This window comes from Corylus avellana, chromosome ca6 (genome assembly GCF_901000735.1).
Source record: "Corylus avellana chromosome ca6, CavTom2PMs-1.0".
Lineage (NCBI taxonomy): Eukaryota > Viridiplantae > Streptophyta > Magnoliopsida > Fagales > Betulaceae > Corylus > Corylus avellana.
Genome location: NC_081546.1, coordinates 26,714,425 through 26,741,695, shown reverse-complemented (window position 1 = coordinate 26,741,695; position 27,271 = coordinate 26,714,425). Strand labels below are relative to the sequence as shown.

The 27,271-nt window shown below is 34.9% G+C and overlaps 2 protein-coding genes across 2 annotated transcripts; both read left to right on the top strand.

Annotated features, from left to right (window-relative positions):
- Positions 1 to 11,539: 11,539 nt before the first annotated feature.
- LOC132185482 (uncharacterized) lies at positions 11,540 to 13,442 on the top strand. The gene is made up of 2 exons (XM_059599249.1): positions 11,540 to 11,596; positions 11,727 to 13,442. The coding sequence occupies exons 1-2, from the start codon at positions 11,540 to 11,542 to the stop codon at positions 13,440 to 13,442; spliced, it is 1,773 nt and encodes a 590-aa protein (XP_059455232.1).
- A 4,680-nt stretch (positions 13,443 to 18,122) lies between these two features.
- LOC132185481 (histone-lysine N-methyltransferase ASHR3-like) lies at positions 18,123 to 26,735 on the top strand. Its single transcript, XM_059599248.1, has 10 exons — positions 18,123 to 18,539; positions 19,398 to 19,544; positions 21,058 to 21,222; positions 22,425 to 22,451; positions 23,367 to 23,481; positions 23,660 to 23,753; positions 24,422 to 24,515; positions 24,668 to 24,746; positions 25,427 to 25,598; positions 26,606 to 26,735. Exons 1-10 carry the CDS (start codon positions 18,174 to 18,176, stop codon positions 26,733 to 26,735), a joined length of 1,389 nt encoding a protein of 462 aa, XP_059455231.1. The 5' UTR covers positions 18,123 to 18,173.
- Positions 26,736 to 27,271: the final 536 nt, after the last annotated feature.

The following is a 27,271-nucleotide window of genomic DNA, read 5'->3' as shown; positions in this document are numbered from 1 at the left end:
GGCTTGACTGCAACTTGAACACAATCAACATGCAAAAACTTATAACCTTTAGCAAGAGAATCGTTAATGAACCTCTTGTTGAACAGGGTTATAGTTTGATCTTTGCCGGTAATAGCAAAGGTTTGTTCGACAGTTTTGACGGAAAATTGAGATTTAAAAGAAGATTTAAACCAAGAAGTAGTGTAAACATCCTTAGCGTCCAGCTTAGGGATGTTCCATTTATCAAAACATAAATTATTATCAGATTCAACAGAAAAATTTTCAAAGTTAACCACGTCCGGTGGCAAACTGGAATTAGAGCTAACATAAGAATTAGATCTCCACATTTTGACACACAAACTAAACTCAAAATCACACACTAGATAAAGTCTTAAAGGATCTCATCCCAGGTACTCACTCACAAGGTAAACTTCCTAAGGATCTCCTTCCTAGACACTAGACTATCCACAAATACCCTTGGCCTAGCCCACAGTTTGCCTCTCCGTACCCAACTGGGAGAGTGAGAGGATCGGCAATCTATTACGGCTTTGATACCAAATGGGAGCTCTCGTCCGACAAAGACTCGAGGGGCATGACGCCAGGTTGCTTATGCCTGACCAACCCGAACTCCAAGCGTGAGGGACGGCTTTCCCCGTCATGGCCCACACCCGTACCTACCAAAGCATCCATGCCCTAGCACTTGAACGGATGCTTTGACAAGAGCAGTATGGACATTAGACCAAGGGGGAGGATTGCCTTGTAACCTTTCAAACAAAGGTTTACAATGTTTTCGCAAATCCTTGTAAAAATCAGTAATATAATTCAGAGAACCAAGAAATTGTTGAAGTTGAGATTTCTCAGTGATGACATCAAGAAACTTATCAGCAAATTGGATAGCCCTGTCAATAGGGCGAATTTGACCCTTGGAGATGTCAAATCCAAGAAATCTAATTTTATCCTGAAAGAGTTTGAGCTTTTTGGCAGAAACAACAAGCCCGTTATATCTGATGGTTTCTAGAAATGATTTCAAATGTTTCCAGTGTTCATCGATGGACTTTGAGAAAACAAGGACATCATCAATATAAACAATGGTGAAATGGCTGAATGGGTTGAAAATATCGTTCATGATATTCTGGAACTCACTTGGGGCATTTTTCAAACCAAAAGGCATGACATTCCATTCATAGTGTCCAAAAGGGGTAGTAAAGGCCGTTTTGTACCTATCACTATCCTTAATCTGGACTTGCAAAAATCCTGACTTCATATCAAACTTAGAGAAGACTACAGCGTCGTTTAGACGACTGACCAGATCCTTCCTATTGGGGATAGGATACCTAATCCACTCTAACACATCATTGAGGGGCTTGTAGTTGATGACTAACCTAGGAGCACCTCGTTCTAACTCAGCATTTTTCATGACATAAAAAGCAGCACAAGACCAAGGAGACTTACTCTTACGAATAATACCCTTAGCAAGCAAATCAGCAATTTCTTTTTGACAAAATTCTAAAGTTTTGGCATTCATTTGAATGGGCCTAGCTTTAGTTGGAATTTTGTTTTCAGAAAAATCTTTAACATAAGGCAAAGAAACAATATGCTTTTTCCAATGCCAGAAAGCATTAGGAAGATCAGAGCAAACCGAATCAACAATCAAGGTACTGAAAGCAGAAATTTTTGATTGCAAAAGCTCGTTAGAGAGTTCTTCAGCAATCTTTTTGTACCTTAATTCTTGTTTGAGAAAATTGAGTTATTTATGCTTGGCAGAAACCAAATTCAACACAACTAACATCAATGTCAAATTTGGGAGCAAAATGAAATTTGACTTTAAATTCCATTTTATCAGTTGAGACACCAGTATCAACCTTGTGAGTGAGTACCTAGAATGAGATCCTTTAAGACTTTACCTAGTGTATGATTTTGAGTTTAGTTTGTATGTCAAAATGTGGAGATCTAATTCTTCTGTTAGCTCTAATTCCAGTTTGCCACCGGACGTGGTTAACTTTGAAAATTTTTCTGTTGAATCTGATAATAATTTATGTTTTGATAAATGGAACATCCCTAAGCTGGACGCTAAGAATGTTTACACTAATTCTTGGTTTAAATCTTCTTTTAAATCTCAATTTTCCGTCAAAACTGTCGAACAAACCTTTGCTATTACCGGCAAAGATCAAACTATAACCCTGTTCAACAAGAGGTTCATTAACGATTCTCTTGCTAAAGGTTATAAGTTTTTGCATGTTGGTTGTGTTCAAGTTGCAGTCAAGCCATTGACTCGACTTGGTATTAATGCTTCTGTTTTGCTTTGCTTGCGTGACGCAAGATTTCTTGATTTTAAGACCAGTATACTCGGAATGATTCAATCTTACTTTTGCGCATATTTTGATGTGTATATATATATATATATATATATATATATCTTTTCGCTGCTTCGCTTGTCATTGTTTGAATTGGTCCAAGGACGATATTTTTTTTTTTCTCTCTCTCGATCTCTTTTATCACTATTTGACTGAAACCGGTAATGTAATCATGCGCGCATGTCTTCCAGACTTCCATCCTCCCCTCTTTTTCTTTTTTCGTACATATAATAAGTATTAAAATATTATATATTTTTTTTAGGTTTTCATCATTTAGGCATATTTTTTTTGGCTAGTCAGATGGAATAGTTACAATTAGAGGTGAGTATTGATTCGGTTTGGTTCGGAAAAGTTATTATCGGTTTGTTAACCAAAATTGTCTGTTAAATCGGTTAATTCACCAATAACATTTTGATAAGAAAGCATTTTAAAAATTTTGGAAATCGGTTAATCGGTTAACCGTGAGCCTTTTTAATGAGGGCAATGATATTTTTAAATGGGCCCAAATTGGTTGTTTTTGTTTGCTAACAAGCCTAAAATAACTTATTACACAAGGAATTTTTTGTTTGGCTAAGATCAATCTTGGGGGCCCAAATAACAACCTTTCTCTATAGGAGCTTTAACGAGTGTAACATTTTTTTAACATATATTTTAAGTGAAAAGTTTTTTATGTTCTCATGGTTTTAAATGTTCACAAATTGGTTACAAGCTTTAACGAATGCCCACTATGAATTTTTTATACCGACCTCGTTTCGGTTCAGTTAACCGATAAAAATAATTTTATATCAACCGACGTCGGTATAAAAAATTCATACCGATTTTCGAACCACAAAAGTAGGCTTGGTCGTTGTTAGTAGGCAGTCGGTAATTGTTTAATTTGCCCACCCGTGGTTACAATTGCATAGTCTCCTCTACCTACCTTTTTAATTAGAAAAAAAAAATTAATTAAATTTTTTTTTAATTTTTTATAGAGTATATATATATATTTTTTAATTATCAACTTCAATTTTTAAGATATTTGGTAATTTAGCAAATAAGGAATAAAAGATAAAAGAAAAGTATTAACTCGTACATGCATATATATGGATGTAAGACAGTAGTTTTGTTTGAATTATGCTTTTCTTTGCACATTTAAGACGCTTTACATATATAAGTTGCCTGTTGAATCCTTTCTTTTCTTTTCTTTTTTTGTCGAAGAATAACTGTTGAATTCCTAATACAATTGTAGAATGTTGTTTTTGGAAATAAAAGCTCAATTAACATTTTGCTGGTTAAAGGAAGATATCATCTGCCCCAGCTAGCTCTAGGGTACACTTGATATTTTTATTTTTCAGGGTGCTTTTTCTTAATTAAATATTTTAGCTATGCTCCTATTTTTGAAACAAAATCTCATAGGATGGCAAATTTCATGTGTATGCTTCGAAATAGGTTGTTCCAACCCCTTGGGACAGCCATTCCAATACAGTGATTAGGCCTCTATTGGAATGTCCAACATCCGAGACTCCTATTTCTTGTTTCAGATTAATTCAGCCTATGTATAGATATATGCCAAGCCCTATTTTTTTTTTCTTCTTTTAATGACAATAACTAGTATTGATTGAAGGAGGCGAGATCAAATTATTTGAAAAGGCAGCATCATCTTCAGTGCTTCACTGTAATTGTGACCAAACGAAGAAAAAGAATGTGAAAAGTATGATAATCCAACAAATGAACAAGCCCTTTCTAGATTATGGAGTTAGTAAAAAATACTTGAGCTGCATTTTTTTCTTCGGTTGTAGGAGATTCTGTGACACAAACATAGATTTTTTGTTTTGGAACATCATGAAACAAAATACCATTGCGAGGCTCATTGTATGGCTAATTTCAGAATCTATCAAAAAAATTGTGAGAAAGCTTCTAGGACATGCATTAGCCTTTTGTCTTCAAAGAATTAATTAATCACTTGACTAGAGCATCTGCCAAGGTTTCCAAGCAATTTCAAGCATTCCAAAAGATGTCATGTTTGATTGTAAAATGTCTATGGCTATAGGTTTCAATAAGTGCGATTTTAAAAATTGAGTTTTTAAAAATTGTGTTTTTGAAATTACTACTTTTTAAAATCACAAAGACGTTTGATAAAACATGTTAAAAAATATTTTTTTATCAAATATTTGTTATGCGAAATTGCGATTCTGGTTTAAATTCGCGCATTTTCAAATAAGCACACTCTAGCTTGCTTATAGAAATCGCAGATTTTTTTTTTCCTCATTTTAGATTAAGCGTTTTTTAAATAGTAATGTCAAACATCTTATGTTTTGCGATATCTTTTAAAAATACAGATTATTCTTACGAAATTGCAATTCCAAACACACCCTAAAAAGGAAGACAGGAAGGCCGGGAGTAGGGTATTGAAGATTGGAGGTATATGAGGAAAAAGAGAATCGAAACGGGTCTTAGAAAGAACCCTAATTGTCCAAAATACATTGAGGAAAAGAGCCCACAATCTTCTATATATGGAGAAATATTAGATTATTATTAAAACTCAAATGATCAACTTAGCCTACAAGTCGGGCTAGGATTCCAGGATACTCTTGTACGAGTAATGCTATAAGTCTTCCTAGAGTCTTCCTAGAGTCATTCCAAATGTGATGTAAATTTAAAAATCACCGTTGAATTTGAGATGTGATTTATTGACTTTTGATTTATTCGTGATTTTAAAAGTCACATCATATTTGGAATGATTCTAAGAAGACTCTAGAAAAACTTATAGCATTACTTTAATTATGACTAAAACAAACTAAAGTTTTCGTGTTTCATTAGGTCGATCCTTAAATTCGTGGTAGGTTCCTTCTAAGTTCTAACATATGTGATACCATATATTAAATAATTTTCCCACAAGAGTAATGCATAAAAGGAATAAAGCAAAAATTAGAAGCATGATATCATTGACCGATGTTGCGTAAATGATTACGATTAAGATAAATAAAAATATATATTCTCTATAAAGAATTAAAAAATAATAGGACGGACTTCTCTTTTAGAACAAGTGGCGTCAGGTTTGACTACGGTGAGCTCCTATCTGTCTCTGTCTCTTCCTTTTGTTTCTCTGGCGCTTTTATTTCTCCAGGCACGTACACTGTTTTTCTCACCCTCACAACTGGCAGAATTGAAACTTTCAGGCAAAGTAAAAGAGCAGCCAAATTAATTAAGCAAAGGAGTGCAGTAAAAGATCGAAGATGATTTATTTTTGAAAATTCTAAAAACGACTCCAAATGATACCTATTCAAATGTTTAGGTGTTTTACAAAGATTATACGAAATAAGATCTAACCTAACAGTTAATATTCAACCAAATACAGATATGTAATGAACATTTAAGAACACAGATATTTGGTTACGAAGAGGAAACCATTTAGAGAACTCTCTAAATGTAAAACCTCCCCGGGGCAGCCAAACCCAGAAAATCAATCTACTATAAAAAGAATAAGGAATACAAGAAGAATTACAAAACCTTTGACTCTTCCTTGTACACGACAAGCGACCCACTTGACTTCTACCACAGTAGCCCTTTCCAGAACATCTGGCATAATTCTTCTATATGATTTCCTTTTACCGGAACTCCAATAGACTTCTCAACCGTAGATTTATCAAAGGGAATAACTAAAATTCTAAGAGATTCAATTTAACGCTCACCACATATGATCTCTCTTAGCACAGCCTCCGACGAACTCTCTGGGGGTGAAAATTCGTGCCTCTCTCTTCTATAATGATGTATATATATATCAGTACATCAAACCCTAGACATGGGCCCACTAAAAACATGTTTTTGGGCATAATAGGTACGGGGTGTCCGGACAGGTTAATGGGCTGTCTGGACACGGCCTTGCGGAGCAAAAATAAGGTTTATGGAATTGCGGTTCGGACACGGGGAATTGCGGTCCGGACCCGGCCTGTCCAATCTTGATCAACAACTCCGATTGATGGGCGTTTGTGGTCCGATTGAGCTGAAATTTTGCAGAGACGTTCATAACACATGAATCTACATAACGGTGGCGATTGGATTCTAAGCATTATATATTAGTGTTTGAGCCTGTGAACAGTAGCCTCTGCATTTTGGAACTGAATTAAGCCAACACAAGATCTAACAAACTCCCCCTTTGGCAATTCAGTGATAAAACCAAAATGTCGAGCCAATCCCATCATCTCCCCATATTTACTCTCCCTTTTTGTCACATAATGACAAAAGGTTTTCATGTTTCCTGAAACACTTTACAAAATACATCAAGGCATATGTGGAACAAGAAGACATAAATAAAACTCATGAAAAAAAAATGACGTAGAATGCATAATCACAAAGAAACATCAGCAAAACTCCACCTCAATGTATGACTCAATTAACAACAAGAAACTGGAAATGCAAAACATGTTTCTCCCCCTCAAAAGTCAAATGAACACAATTGATAACACATCAATGACTCATGTATTGCACAATGAATATCCCAAACATGCTCCAAATATGCAAAATATACATAAGACTATAAATGGCAAGAAACTCATATTGCTTAACCCAAGCAAAGAAAAATGTTGCATTCAACCCATGCTTGTGTGGTGTGTGTGTAAGCCATCCAAAGAGAAAAATTTTCAACTTACAAAATGAGGAGAAAGTTTCACCACCATGAGGTTTTGACAAGTATATCAAATCAAAAGTCAAACCTTATCATATTAGGGCCTAGCCACTCTCATCCTATACATTTCTCTTTGTAATACATTTTGCACAAGTTTGATACAGTGAAATAAATTCCTTTTGGAATATGATCTTTTGATTTTATTTGTTTCACAATCTTGTTTAATTTTCTCTTTACGAAAGTGTCCTTAAACTTTTGGTGATTATCACAAAAGAGAAAGCATGAATTTTTAAGCCCTAGGTTCAACTAGCATATGCTCAATTTGAAAAATATGACTAATCAAAAATCTCATATGGTTTCCTAACAGACCTCACAAATAAAGTGAAACAAAACCTCAATTTAAGCTTAACTGTGCACAAGAGATAAAGCATAGGCGAAATGTACCACATAAGCTCAGGTTTTAGGTAACCACAAACACAAGTCCATTGACACAAATTTTCATCTCATACATATTAAGAACATTCCAAGACGCAAGGAATTAAATCCATAAAAAGCGACATGAAAAATTAATGGACTATCTAGGTGCATAAGACAAAAGAAAGAAAAGAAAACAAATAAAGTAACATATTTTTGTCTTTTTTAAATTTTTCACAAAAGAAATGCACATGAACGAAAATAAATGCAAAACAAACAAAAATGCAATGCATAAAGAAAAATAACATGCTCTAGGATTTTTAAAAATAAGCAAAACAACAATTTCTAGACATGTTATTTACTCACCTAAATTTAGGTGAGATCACCACCACTCCCCCTCAATGGGTGAATGGTATCAACCTTCTTAATCCAAACTTTCTTCATATTGGGGACAAGTGTGCGACTCTTGTCCAAATCATTTAACTGTGTGATAACACCCCTTAGCATGTTGAATAATTTCTCATGACTATTCTTAGAACAAAAATAATCTCTTTTTGACTTATGATTATTCAATTGAAAACAATTAGGGCGAATATGCCCAATTTTACCACAGTGATGACATGTAAGAATGAGCCTTTGAAAAGGTTGGTTCCTTGCAAGGTAAACAAAGTTGGAGTTGCTTCTAGGTAAAAAGTGCTCAACACGAGAGTACTTACCTCAACACGAGAGTACTTACCTTTCTTACCCTTCTTACCTCTTGAGGTCGCAGCAGCTGTTTTCTTCTTTTTCTTTAAGGCTGCTTTTCCTCTTCCTCTTGAGGATTGAACAGCAACTAGCTTATCTTTATCCAATGGCTCTTCCAAGTTTTCTGTTTCAACAAAAACTTTCTTGGAAGAAGAAGCAAGGTTAGAGGAAGGAGCAATAATCTTGTCAAAATCAATCCCAGATTTATCACAAGTAGATTTTTGGGTATGCAAAATTTTGTCAAGATTATCATTAGAGAATTTTTTCAATAGAGTTTTGGACTCCTTTAATTCATTCTCTAATGACTCAACTTTATTAGCAAGATCATGATTTTCAGATTTCAATGTTTTACACAAATCAAGAGAATCACTCAATTTACCAATTAACTCATCTTTATCATGTTCAGCCTCTCTGAGTTTCTTTAAATTCTTAGAATTAATAACTTGTAGCTCAGAGAATTTCACAAACAACAAATTATAAGTCTCTTGAAGATCAATTTCATTATCAGAATAATACTGTTTATCAGAAGACATAATAGTTTTACAAAACGTATTATCAACAGTTTCGAAACAATCAAGAGTTTGGGACATCTAGAAAGTTTATAGGATCACACTTAGGAATTTAATCCTTTGACAGAGTGAACCTGCTCTGATACCAAATGAAAATTCTAAAAACGACTCCAAATGACACCTATTCAAATGTCTAGGTGTTTCACAAAGATTATGCGGAATAAGATCTAACCTAACAGTTAATATTCAACCAAATACAGATATGTAATGAACATTTAAGAACACAGATATTTGGTTACGAAGAGAAAACCATTTAGAGAACTCTCTAAATGTAAAACCTCTCCGGGACAGCCAAACCCAGGAAATCAATCCACTATAAGAAGAATAAGGAATACAAGAAGAATTACAAAACCTTTGACTCTTCCTTGCACACGACAAGCGACCCACTTGACTTCTACCGCCGTAACCCTTTCCAGAACATCTGGCACAATTCTTCTATATGATTTCCTTTTACCGGAACTCCGATAGACTTCTCAACCGTAGATTTATCAAAGGGAATAACTAAAACTCTAAGAGATTAAATTTAACGCTCACCACATATGATCTCTCTTAGCACAGCCTCTGACGAACTCTTTGGGGGTGAAAATTCGTGCCTCTCTCTTCTATAATGATGTATATATATCAGTACATCAAACCCTAGACCTGGGCCCACTAAAAACATGTTTTTGGGCATAATAGGTACGAGGTGTCCGGATAGGTTAATGGGCTGTTCGGACATGGCCTTGCGGAGCAAAAATAAAGTTTCTGGAATTGCGGTCCGGACACGGGGAATTGCGGTCTGGACCCGGCCTGTCCAGTCTTGATCAACAGCTCCGATCGATAGGCGTTTGTGGTCCGATTGAGCTGAAATTTTGCAAGGACGTTCATAACACATGAATATATATTATGAACGGTGGAGATTGGATTATGAGCATTCTATATTAGTGTTTGAGCCTGTGAACAGTAGCCTCTGCATTTTGGAACTGAATTAGGCCAACACAAGAACTAACAATTTTCTACCTTTCGGTTATTTAATTCACATTTTATATATATGTCTGGCCCATCAATCGAATCCATTTGAAAGTTAACCTCAATTCCTGCATCGATCTATATATATATATGCGTGTCTGTTTCCTGGTTTTACTGGTGCTGCAATATTTAACCTCCTTACTACAACAAATTCTCCACGTCTTCCTGGTGACAGGAACTCTGAGGCCAAGGTTTGTGCATGTTTTGTTTGGGATTAATGGAAAATATCATTCTTCACGTGTAGACTTAGATCAACCATATTGTTTTTACCAAAAAAATCAAAGAGCTAGCCGATGATCTAACATTGTAGATCAGACGAGTGAGATGATAATATAGTATATAGTATTATTTTTTTTATTCTCAATTTTTGTTTTTTTTTTTTACTAGTCCTCACTTAAAATGCTAGTCTCGTCAATACGTGAGTGCATGCATGCCCTTTTTATTTTCTAAATCCTAGTTTCGTCCATATGTGATTTTTTAGAAACAATATATATATATATATATATATATATATCTTTTTGCTGCTTTGGTGGTCATTATTGTTTGAATCGGTCCATGGAAAGAACAAGGTCTAGGAAAGAAATTGAAGATGGAAATTTATAAATATAATCACTTTACATAATTTAGTGGGGATAGGAAATACTTTTTTTGTTTTTCTCTCTCGTTTTTCACTATTTGTATGAAACCAGACTAATTATGCTTTATATATATATATATATATATATATATATAAGTGGACTGTTGAATTCTTTCTTTTCTTTTCTTTTCTTTTTTTGTCGAAGAATAACTGTTGAATTCCTAATACGTACAATTGTAGAATGTTGTTTTTGGAAATAAAAGCTCAATTAACATTTTGCAGGTAAAAGGAAGATATATATATCATTTAAGCTCTAAGGTATATATACTTGATATTTTTATTTTTCAGTGTGCCTTTTCTTAATTAATTAAATAGTTTTGCTACGCTCCTATTTTTGAAACAAAGTCTCATATGATGGCAAGTTTATGATAAGAAACTTGATAGCTAGTATTCATTTTCTCTTTATTATTAATTTTTAAATGTTGGGAGAGGGGTGTACACTCGAGACACCTTAAGATAAAAGTTTCACAATCATAGAAATTGACAATATTTTTAGATCACTTGTTATCTCAAAAGTATAATGTGATGTCCCACATTGTCTCGGTATGGAGATGGAGATGTACGTGCTTATATGTATACTTACACCCTTCATGACAACAATGCGTTTTAAAGCCATGATGGACATGATCTCATTAGAACTCCGCATTTAAGCAAGCTTATGCGAGAGTAGTACTAGGATGAGCGACCTCATGGAAAGTCTGATTTAGGAAAGCGAAAAGCGGACAATATTGTGTGTCAACTAGGTGGGGTCTTACATATAATTAAGGTGATAGAAAATTGTTGATTTAATCATTTAATTAATAATTAATATTCTATTGGGATAGCCATTCCAATAGAGTGATTTGGCCTCTAAGTTCTATTTCTTTTTACAAGATGTCCAACACCCGAGACTCCTATTTCTTATTTCAGATTTCAGCCTCTGTTGATATATGCCAAGCCTTTCGTTATTTTAATGACAATAACTAGTTTTTTTTTTTTTTTTTTGAGAGAAGACAATAACTAGTATTGATTGAAGGGGGCAAGGCATATGTTGGGTGGTATAGACTTGCACCAATTTGTTTTGACACATAATTTTGCCAACATAAAACCTTGTAGATACCATATTAAATCACTATTTGTTTCAAAACTTAATTTATTCGATAATAAATTGTTAATTTAATCATTTAATTAATATTCTAATATTTTTTATTGCAATCTTTCGATAGGAGAAATGCTAAGACTACTGACGAAGATGCTAGGACTACTGAAGATGCTATGGAACGATTGGGGAATCGAGATACTAGTTTTGGTGAGCTTTGCCTTGCAAACTGTTCTCACTCTCTTTGGAAACCGTAGAAGATACATACCAGGATTTTGGATAAGATTCACAGTTTGGTCCACCTACTTGTTGTCTGGTTCTGTCACAAAGGTTGTCATAGGCAAGCAGTGGGAAAGAAATCAAATACACTGATCAGCAAAACGTCCCTAGGGAACTAGAGGCACTGCTGGCACCTTTGCTTTTAGTGCAACTTGGAAACCCAGATACTATTACTGCCTACTCAATAGAAGATAATAGATTGGGATTAAGGCAATTACTTATCCTGATCTTCCAAGTGGGCATTGTAGTTTATATCCTCATTAGGTACTGGACTACACTAAGCAACACAACCACGCTCTCATTTGTATACTTGCCGATGTTTTTGGCCGGAATAATCAAGTATGGAGAGCTAGCATGGGCTCTCAAGTCAGCACTGAAGAACTTTGGTTTAACCATAGAGGAAATTGATAAACAAGAAAATGTTTCTCCTTTATTCTTAGAGCTACCAAGGGACATTCCCGGTCTAGAATTAATCTCAAAGGCTTATTACCGCTTTGATTGCTTGAAACCTCACCTTGAGAACTGGTTCTATAAGCCCTTTCACGAATGTCTTCCATGGATGTTGATTGATGCATATTTGGCGGAGGACATGTTCAAAATCATAGATGCTGAACTTGGCTTCATGTATGACGTTCTCTATACAAAGGCACCTATTATTTATACACGGAAAGGTTGCATTTTGCGTATTATCAGTTTCTTCAGTATAGTATTTACTTTATGTGGATTCACAGTTCTATTCAAGAAATGTTTACATCATCGTAATTGGGAAGTCGTATATACCTTTGTGGTGCTAATTATAACTATCATTCTAGAGGTTTATCAGATCATACTACTACCTTTCTCGGATTGGGCAATAATCCAGATGATTAAGCACCATAATATGCCGATTATGCTGCAGTGTTTGCGAGTTCTTGGCTCATGGTCATGTAGGAGGAAGAAGTGGTCAAATTCATTGGGACAATTCAATTTGTTAAGTTTTTGTCTTCACGACAAGCAGTTAAAGTTTAGTAGAATTATCAAGTTTCGTGGCTTGGACATAGAGTTCAGAAAGAGTTGCAATAGGAAGCGAGTGGAGTTGCCCATTGTATTGAAAGAAGTGATAGTACAGGAGTTGAAAGAGGTGGATCAAGTGAGAGACCCAAAGGCCATCACCCAAAGAGGTCAATGGGCACTTGAAAGGCATGGATGCCTCAACCAGTTTAGATGGAGTGTTAAAAGGAATTTCGACAAGAGCATTACCATATGGCACATTGCAACATACATATGTTATGATTCAGATATTATTTTATACGACACTATAAACTCCCATGTAGAAACAAGCAAATTGCTGTCAAACTACATGATGTACCTTCTTGCCTTGCGACGGCACATGTTATGCACTACCGCAGCGGACGTAATATTTCATCATGCCTACACTAAATTGATGAAGTTCTTAAGAACTGGGCCATCAATAATAAGAGATGAACACAAAGCTTGTGGAATTCTGGGATCTGATCAAGGACTTCTAGAGGAATCAAACTCCGATAGAAGTGAGGAAAGCATCATCACATCTAATTGGCATGTGCTTCAAGACGCACAAAGACTTTCTAGAAGCCTGATGGAGAAGGAGAACATGTGGCACATCATAAGCAGTGTTTGGGTAGAGATGTTGTGTTATGCGGCAAGTAACTGCCCAATGAATTTTCATGCAGAACAACTAAGGCGAGGTGGAGGGTTGATTACTCATGTTTGGCTTCTCTTAGCCCACAAGACAGAGAGGTTTTATACGAGTGACTAATTAATGTTTTTTTTTTTTAAAAAAAAAAAAATGTTATGAGGTGTTTTACCTTTTCCATTATATTTGCTTGAATCACTCAATGAGATTGTCTCTAATAAATGTATCTTACATGTTTGGGCAAGGGCAGGATGTGGGTTTGAGACATATTTAGTTTAATTATGATTGTAATAAATTTTCTCTGTTTGTTTGCAATTGTGTTGGAAAATTTTTTTTTTTATTTTATTTTCTTTTTTATTATTATTTTTTATTGTTTTCCATGATGTGTCGATGCTCACAACTGAAAAGTCTTGATTGTTCCCATAATTTCAAACTCTATGTTAGTTTTTAGAAATTAGCCTTATTCAGTATGTTAAAACCAGATCACTAGTTGTTCTTTTCATATCACAAGGGTCTGCAATTGTTTTTAAGTTTTTGTGAGCTTTCTTCAAGACGCTGTCACGACAACCCAAGTTTGAAAGATTGCTCAACTCTCTGTGAGGTTTCGTTAGGAACTCGTCAAAAGCCCATCATGAAGAAGAAGGTGAGGAAATGCCTTTTGAACTCTTCAGTTCATTTTGTCATTGTTAAATATATTATGGAGCGGAAGAATGAGATAGAGAGAGAGAGCGGAAGCATCTAATAGACTACATCTCTTCTGTTGATGATAAATGATGATTATATAGGCCTTTATATATAGAAAGGCTAAGAGTGATAAGCAAGAAACCCTAAACTAATTAAGGTATGGAATAAACCTATAGAATAATATAAAATATTCTAACAATAATCACGGCTTCAGAATCCCGTTATGACATAAATATCCAAGACCTGACAAGTGTCAAAGAGTTAACGATAGAATCCTAGCATTTCTTCATGGCAATGCGTAGCAGCCGTCATGACTGAGAATAAAGAACAATTTCATCATGAAGTTTTCATGAAGCTTGCTATGATTTTCAAAATTTTGAAGGGTTTCTTTGTGACTTTTTGGGCTCTCATATAAATATATATAACCTTATGCCCATTTGTTTAGATAAAGCAAGGTAATAAAGTTTGACCTAGAGTGAGTTTTTAGAAGTTCTTGCTAACTTGATTCTAATAGAGGATGCATTGAGCTTAAAGTTTCCTTCTCTTGAAATGTTGTTGTTGTTCTAACCACACCCATACTTTACCTTCTTCTACCAGAGAGTCTACTGAAAGATTGGTGAGAAAATGCACTACAAGAAGAATGTCGAGTTTAGAAGAAAACATGAAGCTTGTTGTCTTTCAAAGTCTATGATTTACAAGTGGTTGTAAGTACATCTAGTGTCTGTAATATAAATTTTTTTGTGATAGTGATTTTTTGGATTTAGTTGCCCATAATGGTTTTTTTCTTTTGATGTGTTTATTGGGTTTTTCACTTGTAACAAAAATACTTGTGTTATGGCTTTGATTTTTTTTCTATTTGCTAATTAATTTATGCATATTTGTTGTTGATTGCTTGCTTCGGGGGTTTGTACTCAGTCCCCAGTTTTTACACAATCCAATAGATTTTGTAAGTAATTTTGAAGAAAAAAAAAAAAAAAAAAAAACCATCTGCATTTTCCAACTAGAATCATCTTCACCGTAGTTATGACCAACAAGCAAGCATTTTATATATACTAGGTGTTAGCCAAAAATACTTAAGCTGCCTTTTCTTATTGCTCAATCATTATGGGCAAGCTTACTACAATCTAGGCCAGGGACACAGGGGGGTAAAATATCATTATAGAGCTAAAGGCACTGGCACCATTGTCAAAAACTCTTTGGACCCAAATTGAAATGAGTAGACTGTTGTCTATCTATATGATGGATCTTATGGTCAAACCACCTTTGGCAATAAGTGTGGTTTTGCTTATTGAATTGAATTCTTCAGTGTACACGTAAGAGCAAAGCTGCAGCTCAAGTTTCGCCATGCCACCTCCTCTTTAAGTTTGGCTTTCTCTATTCCTGTACACAACTCCTTTCATTATTTGTATTTTAAATTCCTTGTAGTTCGTACATACCTTTTATATAAATAGAACAAAGTAATGAGTTTACTGTGAGGCATCACCAAAAGATATTAATGTATTGTTCACTTTATTGCCACCCTTAGAATTTGGCCACTGACAAGGGTGATGGGTGGTTTGGCCACCCTTAAAATCTACCACTATGAGTAGTTGAACCATCCTCAATGGCGATGGGTCATTCGACCACCCCTAGAACTAATAACTAGGAAACAACCATCAAAATGGACAAGAAAGGTAGATAAACCATATTCAAGGGGGCAGTAAAATAAGGAAAAAAAAAAAAATTGGCCCTATTTTTAAATTTTTTGGTCATTTTCTTAATTTTTTAGACCTTACGATAGTCTTTAATTCATAAAAAAACAACCAAAAAATTTTTTTTTTTTTAATAAAAAAAATTCTAAAGAACCGAAAAAAGAAAAAAGAAAAAAAAATTGGCTAGCTCCCTCCCATAAAATTTCTTGATTCCGTCCCTGTTCAAGGGTGATGGGGGTAGTTCAACCACCCTCAGAACCGGCCTCCAAGGATGGCTGAATCACCCCCAAATAGTCCTTAGGGTGGGCTGACCACTCCTAGGATTGGCTAGAGGAGGTGGTTGGCTACACCTAAAGACCTATGTGGTAGGGGTGTCAACCTGGTCCCAGTTCCCGATTATTGGCCAAAACCGGGAACCAAAATCACGGTACCTGATTTTTTTTTTTTTTTTGGAGAATCGGAGCCGGTTACCCGGTTATACAATAACCGGCCGGTTCTGGTTGGTACTCGGTTATTCGGATCAGGTAACCATTTTTTTTTAAAAAAAAAAAAAATCATTTTGGGCTTATTTTAGGTATTTGGCCTAATTTTTGGGCTTATTTGAGGTATTGAGTATACTTTTTGTGCTTAATTTAACAATTTTTTGCCCATTTTTTACAAAACACAATTAGCATTTTTTGTCTTAATAAGTTGGGCTTTGTTGTGATTGTTCAAAAAAAAAAACCAAAAAAATCATTGTTTTTGGCTTTTTGGGCCTAAAAAAAATAAAAATCCAATGTTTAAAAATGTCCTAAAATTTCACTGTTTAAAAATGCCCTTAAAATCCAATGTTTACAAATGCAATAAAAATTCAATGTTTAAAAATGCCCTATAAAAATTAAAAATTAAAATTAAAATATATATTATTTTATATATATACCAGGTTATCCGGTTATAACCGGGTGCCAAAAACCGAAACCGGAACCGGGCACCCGGTTACCGGTTTTTTCCAACCAGTTTCCCGGTTGGTATTCGGTTTTTTTTTTATACCCCTACTATCATGCGGTGGTTCGACCACCCTTGAACTAAGTTTTTTTTCTTCATTTTTTTATAATTTTTTATTGGATCAAAATTTATAATTTCATAAGAACTCTATTGAAAAATTATCGAAATTCATATGGGATAATTTTGTTAAAGAGACATACCACATATATTTATAAACTCATTTTGAAACCATAAAGCTTTACTTGTTATTAGGTTGACCGCCCTCATAATTAGCCTTCGAGGTGTCCAAACCACCCCAATGGCAATGAGAGTAGTTCAACCACTCCTCCCAAAACCAACTATTAGAGGGTGGATGAACCATCCCCAAAGGTGATAATCGGATGTTTGACCACCTCTAAAATTGATTATTGTTGGTGGCTTGGTTATGGGGGTGCATGGTTCATAACCACCCTAAAGGTGATGTAGGTAGTTCGGCCACCTCCAAAATCGGCCTCAGGGATAGTTGAACCACCTTTAAAAAGTTATTGGGATTGGTCAACTACTCCTAAATCATGCTAGAGATTTTTTTTTTCCTTTATTTTTTTATCTGTGGTAAAATTATAATTTCATAAAGACTATTGAAAAAATTGTTGAAATTTATATGAATGGATACTTTTGTTACAAAAGCATATCACAAATATTCATGTGCTTATATATATATATATATATATATATATATATATATAAGCTTCATCTTAGTTTCTTAGAAGAGTAACATTATAAATAATATTTTTTTGTTTTATCATCAGTTTATCTTATTTGTTAATGTGGTAGTAATAATTCGCCCTTAATTTTATTATTTTTTTAACAAGGGCTATTTGCCGCTGTTAGCTTAGCAAAGTAAAATAATGATGAAATAAAAGAGCAGTTTCTAACGTTATATTAATTATGGCCATAACATTTTCTAACGTTCCTAACATTTTGTGGAGAAACTTTTCTTTTTTGAAAAAATTATTAGTATTAACAGACAACTTTAACTATAAAATATTTACAAAATACTCAAAATGACACTGATATAATTATATCACGTGATAATATTTTTCAGCCATAAAAAACAAAAAGAACATCAAAAAAGTGTTATGAAACTAACCCAATCTCAGTAATCACAATGGACTGAATTAAATCCACGTGTGTGTTTCAATATCATTATACAATTTAGGCTCCAACGGCTATTTTCCAGTTTCCCACTCCCAAAAAAGTCACCTTTTAGTTCACACTACAGACCCATCCCACCGTTGACTGGGCCACGCAGTCACTCATCCACTGATGTGGAAGGCACTCTCGTAATTAGCCCAACTATAACAAAAATTTCCGTAATTTCACCTTCTCCCTCTCTGCAACTACAAATTTCACCTTTCCCGCCCAAACCACCACTCTCTCTCTCTCTCTCTCTCTCTCTCTCTATACACACATCTATACATACAACTTTCTAGGGTTTCGTTTTCTTCTCAAAACCATGCCAGACCTTGGAAATCTCTCTTACTCAGCTTCTCTGACTCTTACTCGTTGCCCTAGCTTCAAGCCGGTGACTGACACTCCCGATCCGGGCAGTACTCAATGCCCTACCTCCGTCCAACCCCTAGGCGAGGACTGCGATCCGGAGCAGAGGTTGTGGTTTCCGTTGCTGCACAAAAGGGAGGTCAGCAGTGGGAATGGAATTAGGGTTTTGAGGAGGAGCCGGGGCTCGTTGGACCGGGCAAAGAAGGCCTCCAATGGGAAGGGCTTGGAAGACCACGTGAGGGCTTGGGTTCAAAGGAAGATGGAATCAGGGGTTCCCGAGTCGCGGTGCTCTCTTCCTTTCCTCGTTGGCGCTCCGAAAATGGTAATTTGGCATTTCTTTTTAGGCGCTGAGAAAATGTTGGAAAGAATTGGAATTTAGCATCTTGAATTTTTAATCGTTTTGAGAGTAATGCTGTACAGTATTTTTGTTGGAAAGAATTGGAATTTAGCATCTTGATTTTATAATCGTTTTTAGAGTAATGCTGTACAGTATTTTCGTACAATTGGTGTTTGTGTAATCTAAAACAATTTTAAGAAATGATGAATGTCAGTGTGAGATTGGTAGTTACTTGCTTCTTTATGATTTTCCTTCAAACCGAGAGCTAGCAACTATCTTGGAGAGTATTTGTAAGTTAACCTCATAGCAACTCCATTTTGGTATGTGAAGATGATAATAAATTAGTAAGGAGTGTAAAGAACATGTTAAATGTTGCCTTTTGAGGACCAGGAACTTATTGACTACATATTTAGTTTGAAAAGTCAAGAAAGAAGACTTCGAAGCTTAATATCTACACTAGGAGCTTACTCCCTGGAAGCTAAATGTGGGTTTTTTGAAGTCTTTATGTATGGGGAATTGCCAATGTTAATGTTTAAAGCCGACACATACACACACAGAAACATATTTGATTCTTATAGTTAGGAGTGTTGATTTGCCCTGTACTTTACGCACCTGATGCAAGCATGTTTTGCTCAATGGACGTTTTTTAATGTACATATGCAGAGCAGTTTATCATTATAGCCAAGACTCTGCTGCTACAAAATCGGCAAACCTTTTTGTTCATTGGCATGTTAATGGCTGTTTTAGTGACAATTGTGATTCCAACATAATGTTCACGTTTCATTCTTGTCATTTAACATTGGCATCCCCTTTTTGTTCCTCTCTCTTTGTTACTCATGTTAGGTTGAATGTCTTGTTTGCCACAATCTTATCTACCCCGGGGAGGAGCTATTGTGCTCTGTTCGTGGTTGTCAAGGAGTCTACCACATACAATGTGCAAAGGCAAAGCTTCAGGTCTTAAATCTGAAAAAATTCAAGTGCCCACAACATGTAAAGTCCCATCAAATCTTATATTAGCTTTTATTATTATTTTTTTGGATGCATGCGTTGTCTCATTGTGCTAATTTTCTTTATTGTAACATCAAACACATGAAGCATATCATATTTGTAATTCGAAGCTACTGTTGGCGTGATTATGCTTTATTAATTTTGATGCAAACCTTCTAATACTTGGTGTTATAACCCAAGTAAAACATTAGTCACATATGTGCTATGTCCTAAAAAGGACTAGTCAAAGTCACCATGGGAGTTCCCTAGTATTACTTATATGGGCCAGTCTCACCTACCAAAGAACCAATATGAGACCTAACACCCATGCAACACCTTCACAATTCACCTACTCAATATAGTACTTAACTTTTTAGGGTATCACAATCATTTCCATTTAAATCCATGATGTTCTCATCAGAGTCCATATCATGTTGCAATGCCCCAGTGCCTCATAATGTTACTAGGTTAGTTACGGTACCATTTGTAACAACCTAGGGAAAATACTAACCATATATGTGTTATACCCAAGAAGAACTAATTAAAGTTACAATTTTGAGCTTTTTAAGTTAGTTATTTATCTCATCTCACTTAGTAAGGAACCAACGTGCAATTTAGCATCCATGACATTCACAATTCAAACGCTCAATGTAGGACTTCACTTTTTGGCGCATCACACTTGGTATACTTGTTATTTAACTTTTGTCTAGCCTGTTGAAATGTGGATCAGGTCAATTTCTTACTGTATATTGAAATGGGAAGGCTGTTGATAACAAGCCTTCTTTTGGTTCTTACTTTCCTTGCATTCCTGTTAATTTTATTCAATGTAACAAGGGCGCACATACAAAATATATCATATTTCATGCCTGTACATAATAAACACCTATGCTTTTGTTATATACTTAGAAAGTGCCTTGGGTATTTTTGTAATTAATAGATGTTAAAACAACCCTTCTTATGGTTGTGCTGCTTATTATTTAATTTTGTTTGGCTATTGACGTCGCTTTCCTCACTTTCTTGTTATTGGTACGAGAACACATCCTTTGAGTGTAATTAGTGGCTAGAAGAGTGTCTATTCATGTGCAGCATCTTATCTAAGCGAAATTCCAAATATGTAATGACTTTTCTCACCTTTTATTTTCAAATTGGGCTGTGGTTACTTATATATCATTATTAAATCTAGTTACTGGTCTAAACTTTCACGAGAAATACTTTTTCTGAGCTATTCATTTCAGAAATTAAGGACCTTTTTTATAACTTCCCCATGTGTCTCTTGTTTCAGATCTGTTCTATAACTGTTATTTCTGAAATTTTTAGTGTCATTTTCTGAATTCCAATAAATTTTATATTGACTGCAAATTTACACCTTTTTTGCCGCTTTTGATTAATCTGTTGTTATCAATCTCTGTAAATTGTTCTTTTTCTTTCAGAATCTCTATGGATTGTTTGTTACATCTATTATAATTGCTACTACTTGCAGAGGATCTAATATACTTGACATCCTTTCAATAAGCAGACATGCTACATTTGCAAACAGAGGCTACATTGGCGGTGTGTGCGATGCCCAATGGCGTCACATGACAAGTGTGCAGCATGGCCGGACAAAGTGATGCATCTAGAAAGCCAACCGGGCAAAGCTATTTGCTGGAGGCATCCTACTGATTGGCGGTTGGATAGAAAGGTCAATTTTTTTCGTTCCTTCATCATTGTGATTTCCATACACTTGTTTATCTTTATGAAAGATGTATTCTTGAGGTTATATTCCCTACCTATTTAGTACTACTGGAAAATTCTACCCATGGGTGCCTTCATATTATGCCTAATTATATTGTTGCAGCCCACAGAGGATCATTTTCTTTTTCTATCTTTCTATAACATTGATCACTGCATGGGCTGTAGGTAAAGTGTAATAATATTGAAACAGTATCTTTGTTTTCTTACTGTTCCCAGATATGAAATTCAAGATGTTGTATTGATTCAGTTGGCTGTGGTAGAGTCTTGGTCATAAGTAAACACACCATTTATTTGTTACTGGTATTACATATCTAGTTCTGGACTTTGTGATTAATAAGAAGTACCTGCATTTGGCGAGAAGGAATTTCTGAATGTTCTCTTGCTAAAGCTTTTTTACTTGATGCGTCTCAATGGAATGTGCAAAATCTTGTGTTAATCAACTCTATCATTAGAGTTTTGTGGTTGATGTTTCAATGTAAATTATGCACCGATCTGCATTCAGTTGTTGTAGAAATCTTTTCTTATCTCTTGCTTGAACATGCAGATGCTCGTTTCATGTAGGCAGTGATAACTGTGTAATAACTGAGCTTAAGTGTTAGAGGGAGAAGAGAGAGAGAGAGAGAGAGAGAGAGAGAGAGAGCATGGTTCAGGAGACATGTTGGTTTTTGAAAATATTTATCTATTGTGTAGGAGCCATTTTTATCACTTGTGTGAGAATTCAGCATCTTAGGATTTGATTGTAGACTATGGACTACAAGATGGAATTTTCCTGTTTATTCTTTTAATTGCTGTATTTGTATAGTGCTTGTATATATTTGCTTTCATATTCTTATTAAGTTCATAAGTATTTTGGTTGTCGAATTGTGATCAGTGGACTTATCTTTATCTTGGAATTTTAAACCCATTTGATTAAGGAAGTGATATATTGGGCCTCTTTCCATGTGGGGCTGTTTGATTTACTATATCATGCCCCAATTAATTTTGTGGTTTATCAAAGAGAACCAGTTGGTTTTGGGGTTAAGTTAATGGATTGAATTTCCTTCAACTATCACACTATTTTTGAACTTTTTGTTGAAGTTTTATTTCTTCATTCGTATTTTTCATTGATTAGGCTGGCTGACAGGACTGATATATTTGTTGAATGAGCAGCATGCAGCTTGGACAAGTGACATAGAGGTAAAATTCATGAATAATCTTTTAATATAATTGCATGAAGTTATATAATATGATCTATGTTACATGAAAACACTTCTAAATTAAGCACCATTGTTAGACATGACAATACAAGGGTATGGACGTGTGATATGTTGGACATGCCTCCTGTCAAATATTGACTTTATAGCCGTGCCCAAAAAATGGAAGAGAATCACATTCCTAGAGTCCTAAGACTTGAGAAGGATTCATTCCAAATATGTTGCGAGAATGAATATTTCATCATAGGCATATCTTTGTTGAATACAATTCTGATTAAATGAATATTTCATTCTGACCTAACGTATAGAAAGAAAGAAATTGGACATAGTGGGAATAACTTGTCTCCTTGTGTCCAAAATTTTGGTAGTCGATGGACTGATATATAATGCACGTTTCTGGTAAGAGATCAGCACCCAACAAGCTAACCCCAAGTTCATGTGATTTGAAGAAATGATTTTGGAAATTTGCATAACTTTATTTGGGGTCTGTTTTTCTTGTTTTCTTTGAAATCTGTAGAACTAATTTCTGAAGTTCTGCTGGTTCTTGGTTGGAGTTCTCTACTTGTACTTTTGGATTTTGTTGTTTATCTTTAACCTTGTATGGCACCGCCTTTCATCCAGGCCCTTACCAAAATATGAAAAGATGAACAGACCTAAAGTTGAGTGACCATAAAGCGTTAACCTGACTTCTTAATCGGCTATGGTCATACTTAAATATAGAAGCCTTAGAGAAACTAAGAAAGTACTACATGTTTGATTGCATTACAGCTATAGATCTCATGTTTGTCTAGTTATCATCAAATACCAATCTCTAACTCTCCGTCTCTTGCTTGCTCACTCTTTCTTCTCTTGCTCCCCCCCACCCCCCACAAAAAATAAATCCTCTTCAAAATTTCAGGAAGTTTTTTGTGGCTTGCCTTTGCCTTATGTTGATGAGGAGTTCAAGATTGACTTGACATGGAAAGACATGGAGAATAAGATGGAACTACCTCCCTATGTGCACATCAGGCGCAGTATCCTATTTCTGTCATATTCATCAGTAGTATAAATCGTTTAAGCATTTCTTTGCTAAGTATTGAGCATATGCAACTTCTTGATGAAAAAAATGGCTATTGCTCCATTCGTCCGGCTCATTATTTATGTATTCACTGTATTTATGATTATTATTGCACTAGCCCTAACTGAATATAGATATATATCTAGTCAAGAAGAAGCGTAATGATGCAGATGATGATATTGGATGCACAAATTGCAGTTCTACATGCTCTGACGATTGTGTTTGCAGGTCATTTAGAATTATATGTCAAATATTAACTTCTCATAAACAACAACTTCGGTTTTTTTACTCTTTGAGAATTGATATTTCTCCACTTTGATGGCATATATGCATGTAATTTAATTTTGGAGCTTCTCATGGATAAGCCAAGTAAGACTGTGCGTGTGTGTGTGTATAAATAATATACATCATATATTTTTCAGCTTTTAACTATAAGTTCTGCTGCTTCTACATTAGTACAATTGACATAGATTTTTATATGTTAATCTTTCTGGACTTTTATTTGCTAAGCAATTTTCTCTTAGCCAATTGCTGATGTGGTTTTCCCCCCTTTCCCTACCCATCTCCTGTTAAGAGTAGTATTAATTTGTCACCTACCGCCTACAATTGAATTCTTTGAGAGTGTCAATCACATTACTATTCATTAGAGTAGCAATATCATAGATACGTCAACTGCTTTAGTATTTTGATTGTATCATTTAATAGGGGTTTTCTCTCATTACTTGGACAACTGCTTTTTTAGCTCCCTTAGTGATTAGTTTTAATTACTTTCTTGTTCTCTTTTCTCCTTCTATTTAGGCGTTCTCTTGTATACTTCATGTGTACTAGGATTGTGCTCCTTTACGCCTTTTGATATATACTACATTACTTATTTATATCAAAAAATCATTTAATAGGGGTCAATGCATAAGCTGCTCCAAGGCTTGTCGTTGCTCAGAAAATTGCACAAACCGGCCATTTCGCAAGGAGAAAAAGATCAACATTGTCAAGGTGAAAAAATTTTACTTGAGTGCTTCAAGTTTCTTTACTTCAAACTTGTACTATTGTAGAAGAAATTGTTTACCCTTTGTTAAATTTGATACGTTGAATGAGTTCTTGTTTTCTAAGTTCTTTTACCATTAAATGTTTATCTTCCTTCACAGACAGAATTTTGTGGTTGGGGAGTAGTGGCTGCTGAAAAAATCAATAAAGGAGATTTTATAATTGAGTACATTGGGGAAGGTAATTTATTTTATTTGACTTTTGCATATATTCTTTCAAGCCCACCCTTTTTTTTTTGTATGTTCACCTTTTGCTTTTACTGTTAGTTCGGCTATATTTTCATGAATTAGATTCTCCCGTTATCAAGCTTAGCTTCTGTTCCTCATACCTTTTGCTTGTGATTACAGATCCCTTTTTTTCTCCATTAAATTTTTATTCTTAATTATAATAATTTAGGAAGCTTCGCTAGTATATTCAAATAATATATATTAAACATTCTCGCCTTTGAATCAATTTTTTGTTTGTGTCAACATGCAAATCATAATTGCTGCTTGCTTGCTGTCAAAAGATTTTTTTTTTCCTTGGAGTTGCTAGTGAATATGACAAAAAAGTATTCTTCGTAAAAAAAGGTATCTATCAATTTTGAAGATTTGAATATGTTTTCTCCAAGTTGGGGCCTAGACTTGCGAAGTTGTTTGAACCATTTATATAAAGTATGATGCTTGATTTCTGTTTATGAAATTTGTCATTGCATGGATACAATGACATAGCTGATAGCTGCATTGATATATGCACAACATGCCAATCATTCATAAATAAGATCTACTATTGCTTTTGATTAGATTGGAACCTCAGCCTACCCTTCATCATTTACATATTTTCGAGCTTGGAATTCTAATTAAGTTGACTTTCTGTTTCAGTTATTGATGATGCTCTGTGTGAGCAAAGACTTTGGGACATGAAATATAAAGGTGCACAGAATTTTTACATGTGCGAAATTCGAAAAGACTTCACAATTGATGCAACTTTCAAGGGGAATGCATCTCGATTTTTAAATCATGGTTGCGATCCCAACTGTGTTCTGGAGAAGTGGTTAGTATGAGCAGTATTGTGGCTTTTTATCCTTTTCTTCTTCAGGGATTGTAGGAACTAGCATATTCTTCTGGACTGGAAGTTAATTGCTTTAAAGTTAAAATATGTAATGAGTCAAATCTGCATACACCCGAGTTTAGCATTATAAATTTTTTCTTCTTTTCAGGAACTGGCTAACCCCAATGTTGTTCCTTTGCTTTGGTAATTTGTATGTACAGCCGATAAAACTTTTCTGGTGGTCCTGATTAGCTGGATCAAATATGATATATGAACTAGAGCCTTTTAATATGGTTCTTATGGATCCATATATCTTCTCAATTATTTTTGGGAAGCTCTATACGTTCTATGGACTCTTAATTCCAGTGTGCTTGGTCATACGCTGGACATGCTTGGGTATACATGGGCAACTTAATCAATTCTCTAAATTTGGTATTTTCTGTTCCGTAGAGACATGATTGACATGGATACAAAATGCAGGCTGGGACACGACTGTCCTGTGTAGTGTATATGCTTATAATGTGTTTAACCATTTGTCTGTGTATGTATAATTAATCTTAAGTGTGTCTATTTATGATGGATCCTACTCGTGTCCTTGTCCTTATTCAAAAGTGTTGGCCCATTGCATCTGTCCATGAACCGCATGGCTAAAAAATGAAACTCGAGATGAGTAGATTGATGATGTCAAATTTTTAGAGCATTCGAAAGCAAACTCATGAGTAAGCTTGACTGTTGTGATTTGTAGTTTGTTGAGGATTTTTTCTATTGTGCCCTCAACTTAATTATAACGGTGGACCAATTTGTTGGAAAAGAGTGAGAATTTCATGTTCTTAATTTGTGAGTGCCAGACATTTTCTGCCTGAGCAGTTCTGGCATATTAACAGTGAAAAGGTAGTAGAAAGGGTTTATTTTTTTATTTTTTTATTTTTTTATTTTTTTATCTGCTATGATACCGTAGGTTAACAATTTCTCCACCCAAACGGATTTATAACTAATATTTTCTCTTCCAGGCAAGTTGAGGGAGAAATACGTGTTGGTGTGTTTGCTGCGCGGTCAGTCGACATTGGAGAGCCATTAACATATGATTACAGGTATATCTGGTTGTACCTTGTTGTTGATGCTTTAGTTTCTTCTGTATGACCTATATCACTGGGCTACAAGAATTCCAACAAAATAAACAATCAGACCCAGTGGTATTGGTATTTGATTACTTTGTTTTCACGTTAATATTAGCTTGCACGTTTTTATTTTAGTTCCGTTAAATATTCTAGTAGTTGAAACCCAAGTGGGGGCCTATGTCAAATTTCGTCAAGGCTTTCCTATGAGTTTTCTTGGTCCAAATTAATGGACTATATAAAACAATTACTTCTGCTTACATGTTAATCTTTTTTTTAATTTTTTTCCTTCTTTTTGTACGAATTGGGAGGAGGTGGGGTGACTTAACCTGTCTAGATGAAGTGCATTAATCTTGCATTTGTTATCAGCTGAGCATTTACAGTTATGGTGGTCATGCGTACAATGTCTTCTGAAGGTGACATTAGATTTTTGTGCTTCATCAAATCCTTTTAAAAAATATGAGTTGCAATATACTATACAACTTTTCAAAAAACTAAAATTATTAAATACCAATGTGGATGATGTGGTAAGAGGTTTGTTGGCCCCAATAACAGGGTCTA